The 13,588-nt window shown below is 48.9% G+C and overlaps 1 protein-coding gene across 1 annotated transcript in view; it reads right to left on the bottom strand.

The window, feature by feature from the left end:
* Positions 1-13,588, bottom strand: part of COL4A5 (collagen type IV alpha 5 chain) — a 589,146-nt gene that overhangs the window by 343,465 nt on the left and 232,093 nt on the right. The window contains exon 20 of the mRNA XM_085608164.1: positions 1,630-1,803. Within this exon, the coding sequence (XP_085464290.1) occupies positions 1,630-1,803 (174 nt within the window). The remainder of the gene's footprint in view (positions 1-1,629; positions 1,804-13,588) is intronic.

The following is a 13,588-nucleotide window of genomic DNA, read 5'->3' as shown; positions in this document are numbered from 1 at the left end:
GGATTTTTAGGCATCGATGTCGACGAACGTTTCGGTGCCGGTGGAGACTTCGGTGCCGAGGAACGTTTTGGTGCCGAAGGAGATTTCGGTCTTGAAGCCTGTTTCGGTGCCGACAGTGGAGTTTTCGGTGCCGAAGGTGTTATAGGTACAATAACATGAGGTTTGCTCGAGCCCGAGCCACCTACAGGCTTAGATGTCTTCGGAGCCGGGCCCGAGGGCGGGGCTTCTGAAGAGGATTTTCGGTCGCGATTGGGCCCAGCTGGCGGAGTCTTGACCAATGTCTTTTTGGATGGGGTAGGGGCAGGGGGGGTGGTACTCACACGCTGCCCTGGAGTGATGAGGTCATCGGAATCGTCGGCCTCGGACACGATCTCGAGATCTTCGGTGTCATCTTCAGGAACATCCTGAGCAAAGATGTCCTCCGGTTCTGGAGCTGGTTTGGCCATAATATGGCGTCGAGCTCTTTGGTCCCGGAGGGTCTTCTTGGAACGGAAAGCGGCACAAGCTGGACAGTTCGATTCGTTGTGTTCCGGCGACAGGCAGAGGTTACAAACCTCGTGGTGGTCACTGTGGGGGAACTTCGCTCCACACTGGGGGCATTTTTTAAAGGGTGTCCTGTCCATCAGCCGCTTCCGGAACCGGTCCGAGTTGATTTCGATGTCGATGGAATGAAGATTGAAGAGTTAATTTGATTGCTGGAAGTTTTCTGCTGGAGCGGAAAAAAGTTCATCCAAACCCAATGGCGGAAAAAAACAATCTGACGATGGAGTGGATGCCCATGCGCACTGTTGTCCAGGGGAGGAGTCACCTATCTCGTGACCAAAGGCTTCTTCCGAAGACAACAACAACCTGCAATCATCCGAGCCCAACACCAGATGGCGATCTTATCCTCAGTGTGTGATCTGCAGCTCATATGCCTCGAACATGCATTTTTTAACGTGACATGAAGCGCACATATACCCCTAGGGCATATGTTCACTTACAAGTGAGCGAAGAATTTTGGGGTGCCTCCAGGGGGGCCTTAAGGATAGAGGCACCCATGGCTTTGGATTTTCTAAATTGTGATTTCCTATTATGAAATCGCAATTCATGAAATGCAAAAACATTCGTACCTATGGCCCTTCAGGCCCATATGAATGAATGGTTTCGGATCTCCTAATAGCGATTTCCTGATAGCGATTCCTACTCTCTAGCAATCGCTATTACGGAATCGCAGGGTATGAACATACCAATTTGCATTTCCTAAATAGCTATTTCTTAATAATCGCTATCTAGGAACTGCTAAAAGGAGCAAGGCCCTGTGCAATTATTATTTATACTTTGGGGGACATAAACAAAACACATCTGCAACAGAATCACAGGCTACTTGCAATATAAGTCCTGACACCTGTGACTGCACAATACCTTAAGTAAGAAACTGAAACTCTTATTTGATGGGTTAATCTGCTGGCAGCACTTGACTAAGTCCAACTCAATGTCAAGAGTGGCTAGCAACACTGCAGGCATTGCAAACGTTTGAGCTGAAGATGTTTGCGATCAGGTCTTGATTCAAGCTGCAAAATGTAAATTCTTTCCACCTGCATAGATTTGTTGTTTACATATTTGTTACTCCACATGCTCAGCACTTACCAGGTGGTGCTGCAGGTCCAGGTGGCCCAGGTGGGCCTGGCGGCCCGGGATTGCCGGGTCTTCCATCAAATCCAGGGCTACCTGGGATGGAAATTCCAGGAAGTCCTGCATCTCCCTTTTGTCCTCTTTCTCCAGGAAAACCATCACGACCAGGTGGGCCACTGCTAGAAAGACCTATTAGAACAAATGTCACAAACAATTGGGTTCATTGCCTGAGTATGATCAACTTTTACTGAATATGGCTGACATACCATCCATTTTGTCAACTGAACATTATAGCACTGACTAGCAAAGTGCATGAATCATTAGTTAGAAAGTGTAATCACAGAACAAATGTCCATTTAGAATTAATTTGAAATGCTTCACGTGTCCTAATTTTAACTTCAACATAAAGCATGGTTGGCAGGGTGACCATGGCTAATACTGAGTAAACTAAACTTTTTTAGTGAAATAAAATACATAGAAAATACTTAGGTTGGCAAATATTATGGAACTCCCCATGCACAATATCACAATTGCATTTTTACATTATGTTTTACACTATTAGTTAAAATAACAGAATCACATAAACACAATGTAAATAATAGGCAGCTAAATTACTGAAACGAATTTAAAAATTCAGCAAATGTGAAGAGAATGTGCCTTTTATTGGTGCTATACAAAGGAAAGGTTATAAGATTTGAGAATGAATATGGTAGTTTTATGGGGATATCCAAAGTGAAAAGTGTTATTGATGGAATATATCCATGAGACATATATTCATATGGTCCCAAGCCACCGTCCTTATACGGTAATTCCTTTTATTTTTCGGTGTAAGAGTTACAAAGGTGTTGTTATTCAAATGCACCCAAATAATAACTTTAGTAAGAAGCTGATGACTGATCCAGGATATAAACGGGACCCCTATATTTTCCAAGTTTTCATCTCACTTAAAACCAATGCGGGCTCCATGTAATAAATAATCCCAGATGCTCTTGTTCATCGTTAGCTCTGCACTTTTATTAGGTAAAGGATACTAAATAAAAGAGAAAGCAAGTAAGATAGCTGTTGTGGTACCCCTAGCTTCTCAGTGCGAGCAAACGAGCGACAAGCATGGTAAGAAAGAAGAGAATTGAGAATAAACGGCAACAAAACATACACAAACCAATGAAGGGATTATGTCCCATCCAAGAGTTATTCCATCATGTGAATGTATCTCATTAAAGCACTATCCTGCAGACTAAGGGAGGAAATCAACTCTTGATATCAGCCATCAACAAAGAAAGGTCCCACTTAATGGTACTGAATTCCAAAATACCACGTAATGTTACAGCGCAGGGGTTTTTATTTTGCTTGGCTGCAACCATAATTATTAATGGAATTTCTTTTGTGATAGCATGGCTTGGCCAAACTAATTCGAAATTTCACCTGTTGTACTATGGTCAAAAAACCCGAATAATATTGATCATTCGACAAGCAATATTTAAATGAATAGAAATATTGTACTTATCAAGATCATTTATGTTGGGTTTGAGCGTACTTATTCTCTGGAATGATTCGGTTATTTTGAATTAGAATTTTTATATTATTACAGCATTCAGAAACTTTGACCTGGCCTTGTGAGCCAGAGACGTTCTTTACGCAAGAAAGGGTTGAGGTGCTAAGCAGGCTGGTTATAGATGGATGGTTGCGTAAATGTTCTTTTACAGATCAATATTCGCATTTTCAGACACCCAAAGGATACACCGATATGCAAGTTGTAAATGCTAGAAATAGCATTTGCAAAGCATTGGGACTGCAGATTTACAAGGGCCAAGAAGAGTGTCGTAGAGGAGAGGACAGGGTTCCAAAAGCTTCTGACATGGAAAGAGAATGTGTTGTAACCAGTTACCAACCTGCAATGAAGGTTTTGCAGCTTGAAACTCTTCTAGATTGTTATGCTTTGCACAATCCCGCCAACTGGTGGTTGGGTGCAGAAGAGTTCTTATTGTTTTTAATACTTTGTTCGTTTGTGGCATGAGGAGTCAACATGGGCGGGACCACTATATGACGTCAACCTTAATCTTGAATTGGGATCCCATTTTAGAGCATAAGCACGCTCTTCTAGAAGAGATTTCATGCTGCAAAAATATATGTCCTGAGAAACGAGGGGAGGGTTGCAGGCGGGCCTGTGTGGCCGAAGAGGATGAAGCACTGCTTGCATGGTCAGACAGCGGGTTCTGATACACCACACACAGCCCCTTGCTGAGAGCGCCTTTCGCCTGTACTGCAGTGGCGTCTGTGCTCTCACGGCCACCTGGAAGGGTGCTGATGGATGAATGTTTAAAATGGATTCCACCATGTATAAAGGCTCTGTAGGAAGTTGGCTCTGTATATACTATACCAAAATGAGGTATAGTGTGCACAGACTCCAGTGGAACCCCAAAGGTAGGCAGAGGTAAAAGTAGATAGCACCTTACGTCTCTATTTGTGGTAGTGTGGGCGAGCAGTAAGGCTTTATCAGAGGGTAGTGTTAAGCATTTGTTGTACACACTCAGGCAAGAAATGATGTCACACACTCAAAGACTGAACTCAGACCAATTTGATATGTATACAAATATTATTTAGTTATATTTATTTTCTTCTAGAACCAAGCAAGCCTGGTATAGGTAAGTGTAAAGAATGCTTTTCAGGGCAGGCTGAACAATACAAGTAAGTGAATGAAAATGACTTTGTTACAGGTTTGTAAATACTTTGAATTCAATTGAAATTACTGTTAGATTACTTTTGATTACTTTGCAAATTACTTTATGGATTACTTTTTCTACTCGGTGTGATATGCCTGGATTTCACACTGGGACATTTCCTAGAGAAAAAGTAAGTAAAGCAGTTTTTAGTTATTTGCAGTTTTTCAAGTTCTCATACAAAGCCAACTCCACAATTAGAACAAAAATCAGGAAAAAGCAGTCAATGCAATCCTATGGAAGGAAATTGAGTTATCGGTTTACAGGTAAGTACAAGTTTGTGAGAGTTATAGGGTTATAACCAGGGTCCCCCCTGGGTCAATGATACACTCTCAAAGCACGCTCAGTGGCACTAGGGCGGCCGGGTGCAGAGTTCTGAGGCCCAATGTTATCCTATGGGGCATAGGTCTTCAAAGTGGGGGGCCTCAGGTGATCCCAGGGGGGGCTCCATGCTCCGGCCAAAAGAAGCATTATGCTCTGTAATGGGCCCTCACTAACGAATAGTTTCTTACCTGTCGGTGTAGTTTTGCAGCTTGAAGATCTTTCTGGATTCACTATGCTGTGCATTATTCCGCGATCTTGTGGTTGGGTCCGGATTCCTAGTCTTTTCTTTGTTTTTTTTTTGTTTTTTCGTAGCCCAGGTGGGCGTCGACGTCCACCATTTGGTGCACCTCCCGTGACGTCGTCGTGCTTCCTGCGGAAGTCCCACCTTTGGGGCGCCATCTTCGGGTTCTTTTTTCCTTTCTTTTTTTTTTTTTTTTTTTTTAACCCTAGGCGATAGATTAATCCTTCTTGTCCATTTTTCTGTATGTTTTCATTTCTTTGATCTTTTCCATTTTACCCCCTCTTCCTCCAGCCTCATCTTCCTGGCGGAGGTGGGTGGGTTCGCTAGTGAATCCAGAAAGATCTTCAAGCTGCAAAACTACACCGACAGGTAAGAAACTATTCGTTTTGCAGCGTGAATCTTTCTGGATTCACTATGCTGTGCATAGACTTTGTAGCGGTTTTCCTAATTCTGTGGCGGCTGGGTGGTAGATGAGCGTTGGTCGTTGAAAATGTGCTGAAGCACCTTCTGTCCAACCTGTGCTTCCTTGTTCATCTGAATGTCCACGCAGTTGTGTTTCGTGAACGTGTGCACAGATGCCCAAGTTGCCGCGAGGCATATGTCCTGGATGGGCGTGTTCGCCAGGAAGGCCACGGTGGCCCCCTTCTTCCTTGTGGAGTGAGCCTGCGGCCCCTCCGCTAGCTCCTGTCCTGCCTGTTTGTGGCAGAATTGAATAGTGAGGGCAATCCACCTCGCGATGGTGCCCTTAGTCACTGGCCTACCCATGAAGCTAGTAGCAAAGGACACAAACAGCTGTTTCGACTTCCTGAGTTCCTTGGTTCTCTCAATGTAGTGCATCACCGCTCTTCTTGCGTCGAGGGTGTGCAGGGCCTTTTCTGCGTTTGAAGTCGGGTTTTGGAAGAAACTTGGTATCTGAATACTCTGATTCATGTGGAACGCCGACACCACCTTGGGCATGAAGTGTGGGTCCGTTCTCAGGACTATTCTATCCTTGTGAATCTGAATGTAGGGTTCCTGCAGCGTTAGTGCTTGAAGCTCGCTCACCCTGCGTAGTGAGGTTATGGCCACCAGAAAGGCCGTTTTCATAGTCAACATCTGCAGTGTGGCCTTGTGAATGGGTTCAAACGGTGCCTTCATGAGCTCCGTCAGGACCACATTCAGATTCCATGCCGGCGGCGGCAACCTTTTCGGGGGGGGCCATCCTTTTGGCTCCTTCCATGAATCTCCTCACCACCTGCGAGCTGAAGAAACTTCCACCTTTTTCACCTCTGGTGTAGGCCACGATTGCCGCTAGGTGTACCCTTAGTGAGCTCGAGCAGAGGTTACTCTTTAGAAGGTGTGTGAGGTACCTCAGTACTGTTGCGTCTCTTGTCATTCTGTTTTGCAGGCCCTTTTTCCGGCACCACACAGTGAACCTCTTCCATTTTGCGCTGTAGCATTTTCGTGTAGTTGGTTTCCTCGCCTCCCGTAGCACTCGCATCGTGCTCGGAGGCAATCTTAGGTGTGCGAACTCTAGGTCTTCAGGAGCCATGCCGCCAGGTTGAGGGTCTCTGGCTCTGGGTGCAGGACCTCTCCGTTTTGCATTGAGAGCAGGTCCTTCCTCCTCTCGAACCTGTATGGGTTGCCTTGTGCCATTTCTTGAATTTGTGAGAACCATGTCTGCCTCGCCCACTGCGGAGCCACTAGGATCAGAGTCATGTTGCTGGTTCTGCACTTGTCGAGCACTCTGTGCAACAGGGGTATCGGTGGAAAGGCGTAGGCAAATGTCCTCGACCAGCTTATCCATAGGGCATTTCCCTTGGATTGCTGATCTGGTTGCCTGGACGCGAAGCTTTGGCATTTTGCATTGTGGCGTGTTGCAAATAGGTCTATTGTGGGAGTCCCCCATCTCCGGAAGAGTTTCTCCGTTTCCTGGGCATTGAGCTCCCACTCGTGCGATGCTGAGGTCTGCCTGCTTAGCCAGTCTGCCTCCACATTGTCCTTCCCCGGTAGGTGAATTGCCAGTAGATCTATCCTGAGAGGTATGGCCCATCTCCAAATCTCCTGAGCTAGGGATGAGAGTGGGAACGACTGTGTCCCCCCTTGTTTGTTGATGTAGAACATCGCCGTGGTGTTGTCTGTCTGGACCAACACCCTCTGGTTGAACAGGTGTCTCTGGAATGCCTTCAGGGCTAGCAGGATTGTTTTCAACTCGAGGTAGTTGATATGGCGGACCGCATCTGCTGGAGCCCATAGACCCCTCACTCTGAGGTTGTCCATGTGCGCTCCCCATCCCTTCTGCGATGCGTCCATGGTAATGGTCACTGTTGGGATTGGTGGTGTTAGGCTTCTCCCTGTTGTTATGTTGTCTCTGTTCCACCAAGTTATCTCCTCCTGCACTGCGTGCGTAACAACCACTAGATCCTCCCAACTTCCGTTTGCTTGTGACCATTGCTGTTGTAGCCATTCCTGGAATGGTCTCATGTGCAGGCGTACATTCGGCACCAGCTGGATACAGGACGCCATCATCCCCATCGTCTTGCTCACAGCCCTCACTGTCAGAGCTCGCCCCTTCTGGTAGAGCTTCGTCTCCTTCAGTAGAGCATCTGTCCTCCTGTCGCTGGGCACTACTGTACTGTTGCGGGAGTTGATCTTTGCCCCCAGGAAAATCTTCACCTGTTCCGGTTCCAGCGATGATTTTCCCCAGTGGATCGAGAATCCCAGATTCGTGAGGGTGTCTGTTACACGTTTTGCGTGCCTCTCGCACTTCTCGCGTGAGTTTGCCTTGACCAGCCAGTCGTCCAAGTAGGGGTAGACATGTATTCCCTGCCTTCGTAGGTGTGCCGCTACCGCCGACAGGCATTTTGTAAAGACCCTTGGTGCTGATTTTAATCCGAAGGCCAGGGTTGTGAACTGGTAGTGTTCCTGTTCGATGTTGAATCTTAGAAGGCCCTTGTGCCTTCTGTTTATTGGGATGTGAAGGTAGGCATCCTTGAGGTCCACGGTGACCATGAAGTCCCCTTCTCTTATCTGTGGCAGAACCTCCTGCAGTGAAGTCATTTTGAACCTTTGCGTTCTGATGAACTTGTTTAGGTAACGGAGGTCCAGTATGGGTCTGAGGTCTCCGTCTACCTTCGGAACCACGAAGTAGTTTGAGTAGACCCCTTTGTTGCGTTCTCTGAACGGCACTGTCTCTATGGCTCCCTTTTGTAGGAGTTTCCGCGTTTCTTCTCTGAGTATTGCCAGTTCTTGGGCCGATCTCAGTCTTCCCTTCGGTTTCCTGTTTGGAGGTCTTTTCTCCAAATCTACGCAGTATCCGTACTGCACGATGTTCCGTATCCACTTGTCTGTGGTTATACGCCGCCACTCCTGAAGGTAGAACCTCAGTCTTCCGCCTACAGGTGTCGTATGCTCGTAGGCTCTTGAATCTTCTCTTCCCCCTGATGACACTTTTTTGCGCCTCACCCTTGGGGTCCTGACGAGGGTAGGCGTCCTCTTGCGTGCTGAGTCACTTCGACGAGGGCTGTTCGCCCCCTCTCCTCCTTTGGCCACGTCCGTTCCCTCTCCCGCGAAAGGACTGGCCCCGAGGTTGATATTGCCAGTTTTGCTTCTGCTGACCTTGTCCGTGACCTTCACCCTGCTGACCTTGTTGGAACGCCTGGTGCGACGTCCCCTGCTGGCTTCCTCCCCTACCGTAGGGTCTCCTCGAGGGATTTCCTCGCCTCATTCCCCTCAGCTGTAGGGCCCCCATGGACCTCGCCGTCTCGTTTTCTTTTTTCAGCTGGGTGAGCTTCTCGTCCACTGTTGCTCCGAACAGTGTCTCTCCGTTGAAGGGGGTGCCAAGGATGTTGTTCTGCACTTCCGGTTTGAATCCCGAGATTCTTAGCCATGCATGCCTCCTCTCTGTGACCCCTATGGCCATGAGTCTTGCTGAAGTCTCTGCCCCATCCAACGCCGTCTTTATACAGGAGTTGGCGATGTTCTTGCCTTCGTCTATCAGGTGAGAGGCTCTCTGGCGGTATTCTTCGGGGAGGTGCTTTACTAGCTCCCCCATCTCATCCCAGTGCTGGTATTGGTGTCTATTGAGGAGTGCATTCGAATTCGCCATGCGCCAGTGCATTGCGGCGTTCCTCTCGACCTTTCTTCCTGTGAGGTCAATCCTCCTGCTCTCCTTATCCGGAGGTGGGCCCGAAGTTGCTGGTACGTTGGCCCTTCTCCTGGCCGTGGAGGCTATGATGGAGTCCGCGGTCACGCTACCCTTGATGTAAGGGGGGTCCAGGGAGGAGTGCTTATATTTCTTCTCTGTCCTGGGCGTGATCGACCGGCAGGTCGCAGGTTCCTTGAAGGCTTCTCTCCCCTGATTCATCACGCTTTGTAGCATGGGGAGGAACTGGCTCCTTGTCTGGATGGGGAGCAGTGTCTCGACGAGAAAATCGGCTTTCGGTTTCTCCTCGTCGAGTTTGACGCCGAAGGCCATTGCTGCGCTCCTGACCACCATATTGTAGACCCCGATGTCGTCGGGTGGCGAAGGCCTCGAAGGGTACGTGTCCACGGGCTCCTCCGGGTTTTCGGTGTCGAGATCGTGCCATTCGACGTCGTTGCTGGTAGATGCCGCCGATTCGTAGAACGACCGTTGGTCTTCTTCCTCGGCTTCTCCCTCATAATAGGGCTCTTCTTCCTCTTCGAGATCCCTTGTCAGCCCTTCGGCGTCGAACTCGTCTTCGACCTCACCGACGTCCGCCGATGAAACCGTTTGAATCTTGAATTCCTTCATCCTGGCGTCGAACTCCTTCTTCCTTTGAAGGATGTTCTCCATTTCGGCCTCGAGCCGCCTCTTCTTTTTCTCCATCTCGGAGATGCTTTCGGCGTCGACCGCGGGTCTTTTCGATGAAACTTGCGTCGACGTCGAACGTTCTTTCTGCGTCGATCGGCCCGTTTCATGGGATGTTTTCGACGACCCTTGCCTTTCGGCGTCTTTCGGCACCAGGGAGTCCTTTTCTAAGGATCCGCTCGGCCTCTTGTCCGTGGTTCCCCCTTTGGACGTCGAAGTTTTCGGCGCCGGGGCTCCCTTCGTGGACTTTGACTCAGTTTTTCTCGAGTCACCCTCGTGTTGTCGAGGTACTTTCTGTTTTGCGCTCGACGATTCTCTTACCTCGTCTTCTTTTTTCTTGTCGGTCTCTACGACCGTGAAGTTTTCGGCTGTCTCGGCGACGTTGTCCTCGTCGTCCGTGGAGAGGCCCAGATCGTAGAGCGTCGGGGGCTTCCCCTTGCCATCCATGTTGGCGTTGGCTCTTCTCTGTCGCTCTCTCACCCTGAGTGTCTTCGGCGCGAAGGCTGAGCAGGCGTTGCAGTCGATACTCTGGTGATCGACCGGTAGGCAGAGGTTGCAGACCGGATGCTGGTCTTTCTGCGCGAACTTGTGGTGGCAGTTTGGGCAGAACTTGAATGGCGTCTTGTCCATTGCGCTCAGGGTCTCTGAGCGTGCATTCTCCAAGGCCGTCGAAGAAAAAGGGCGCTGGTCCTCTTTTCTTCGCGCTCCTGATGAAATCTCTTCCTTTCCTGATATCTTCTAGTGATTCTATCGACGAAACTCGCTTTTCTTCCTTCTTCCTCCGAGTGTAATTCTGGAGCTTCCCGATGACGATCCAGACCCAACGGCGGAAAAAAGAATCTGAAGATGGCGCCCCAAGGTGGGACTTCCGCAGGAAGCACGACGACGTCACGGGAGGTGCACCAAATGGTGGACGTCGACGCCCACCTGGGCTACGGAAAAAAAAAAAAAAACAAAGAAAAGACTAGGAATCCGGACCCAACCACAAGATCGCGGAATAATGCACAGCATAGTGAATCCAGAAAGATTCACGCTGCAAAACATCTTTTGTCATTTATATCCTAGCTGGGAGTATGTTTCAAAAGGGGAAGGATTCCAAATATTCTTCAACTCTCCCAGCCACACACTGTGTATACTTTGAATAGATACAATTTAAAAGAATAATTGAGAAAAATTCCGGGGGAGGCGATGATTTTTTTTTCCCACTGGGGGGGCACAACATTTTAAAGTTTGAAGACCACTGCTACAGGGGATAGGGGGCCTCTGCTTGGTGGCTGCTCACGAGCGGCCACAGGGTTATGGGAGCAAAACTCCTGGTGTTAGGCTCAGGGCAAAAGGTGATCTGAGTTAGCACCCAAAGTACACCCGCAGCGGCGCAAGGACGGATGGGTGCAGAGTGCTGTTTTGGCTCCTGGTGCCCTGTTGATTTCAATGGGGATTCTTGCAACAAAGACGGCCGGCTCGGGGACGAAGATCTTCTGCAATTGACCACCGGTTGGAGAGGTAAGTTGGGATGCCTGGGGATGCTGGGACACCGTTGGTTGGGCCACCCAAGGACATGGGACGTTGGGTGCTGGGGTGTGTTTAGGTGTCGGGTTTTTTTACCAGCTCCAGTCGCAGTCAGGGGAATTCTCCAGAAAGAGGTTGCAGGCTTCTCTTGGAGATTCTATGCAGGTCAGAGATCACCAGATGTCAGGCCAGGATCGCCGGGGAGACATCCTCGTGGCATTGGGCCACTCAAACTCAGGCCATAGGCGACTGGTGCAGAATGGTGCAGACTGGCGAATTTGGCCGGAGCCAGAGCCTGTAGGTGAACAAATCCGGTGCTCATGGGATACAAAGTCTTTCTTGTGGAAGGTAGGGCAGGTCCTCGGGGTTCTTGAGGCTGCTGGCTGCAGGACACACCCGGATTTGGCTTTTGCAGGTTCGAGGTGGGGTTGGGCTGGGGCCAGGTCAGTGGGCGTCCTCCTCTTCTTACCTTTAGCACGGCTTCTTCGGTCCTTCTTCTTGGTCGGTTCTTGTCTGAGGAGGAAAGGTTCAGGGTTGCCCCTAAATACTAGATTTAGGGGGATTACAGGTAGGTTAAGGTTGGGACTAATGGGTTCCTTCCTTGGGGTGGATACACCCCCTATTATGCCACCCTCCAGTGGGAGGGTGGCATATGCCTCACCCTGGTTGGCTGGGTCCCCCCATCTGCAAGATGGCCGGGACTGAGAGTTAAGCTTCACCTCGCCTCCACCACCTGTGGGGTGGGGTTGGCAAAGGTGGGCACACCTCCCTTCCTCACTTGGTTTTCCCGCCAATTTTCTTTCCCAATGTGGAGGTCAGAACCGGTGGGGGCCAGTTGCTGGAAGCAGCAAAAGGCCTGGGGAAGCTCACTAACTTCCCAGTTTTCAGTAAAACTATTATGGTGCTATGGAGTTCGTAATGACAAACTCCCAGTACCATATACTCTTAATGGCATTACTGAACTTACAATGTCTAAGAATTGGCTTAGACACTGTAGTGGTACAGGGCTCATGCACCTGTACCCTCACCACTGGAATAGTGCGCCCAGCTAGAGGGGTGGCTGACCTGTGCCAGGGCATGGCACACAAGGATGTGTGCAATGTTGACTCTTCACTTTGTTCTGCACCAAAACACGCGGCCTGCGAAGGCAGTGTGTGTGTTTAAAGGTTCAGGGCCTCTAAGGGTGGCACAATAACTGCTGCAGCCCTTAGAGGTCTTCCCTGGCCACAGTGCCCTTGGTATCTGTGGTACGATTTACAAGGGACTGACCTGTGGCCAAAGAGGGCCAATTGGGTTTTGTTTTCAATGTAGTTTAGGGAAAGAACATAGGCCCTGGGTACCTGTTTGTCAGGAACCGAGGGCACACTCAGTCAAAGTACATCAGCAGTTTAGCAAAAAGTGGGGGCAACCATGCAAAAAGAGGGCACTTTCTTACAGGCTCAATGTAAATGTGTTACAAACAGGCCTACTAGATTCTACTTCCATGGCACTGCTATTTCTATTGTCAGTTTAGTTTTTAGTTCTTTTCAAAGTGTCAAGTGCTGTAAAAGCAAAGTCACAAGATGTACCAATGCACAATCAAACAGCTCAAACATTATTGATTGTCCAGATATTGCAAAGGTCACTATGTCAAGTTTCAGCTGTGGCTGGTCCAATCCTATCCTGTGAAAGCAAGCCCCTCCCTTAACCCCTTCGACGCTTGTGACGGAACGGTTCCGTCATGCACGTCGGTTGGGCTGTGCTTATGACGGAACCGTTCCGTCATGGCCCCGCCCGCGCTCAGATCCTTCAGCACTGCGCGGGAATCCGCGCAGCGCTGAAGGGGTTAAGCTAGAGCATTAAATCAGAAAACAGAATTTGCTGAAGCAGATATTCTTTGTTGGACAGGTAGTAAAGGAGGACTGCCCCTAGGCAAACGTTGCAGGTTTAAGGCATTTCCTTATAGGGTTGGCATTTCTGCACAACATAGCCCAGAAATAGGGACAGATTTATTCAGTTGAAACCTGGAGAAAGAGAGTACAAGAGGGATGTACTTCACATGAATATACAAGATGGTGATTGTGCACAGCGGAGGGGAGTAAGTGGGGAGCTTTGACAAGTCCCCATGGTTTTTTATGCGCACATATACTTTGAACCTTTGACAGAATGTGTTGTTGTTGGGAAGCTGCATTTGTGTATTGCACAGAACTGTGAGGCCATGGCCTGATGGCCAGGGACACCTCTGCCACAAGCAAACAATCCATTATGAGCCTGCTGCATTCCGAGGTTTAACATAAAAGTTTCAATCTATTGGGGCAATCAACACAGAGTCCCACTGGAGACCAGGATTCGTGGGTGACTGCGAGCTGCTTGGAATACCGGCCATGGATGCCA

This window comes from Triturus cristatus, chromosome 5_2 (genome assembly GCF_964204655.1).
Source record: "Triturus cristatus chromosome 5_2, aTriCri1.1, whole genome shotgun sequence".
In the NCBI taxonomy this organism is placed as follows: domain Eukaryota; kingdom Metazoa; phylum Chordata; class Amphibia; order Caudata; family Salamandridae; genus Triturus; species Triturus cristatus.
This window is presented reverse-complemented; position numbering and strand designations above follow the sequence as displayed.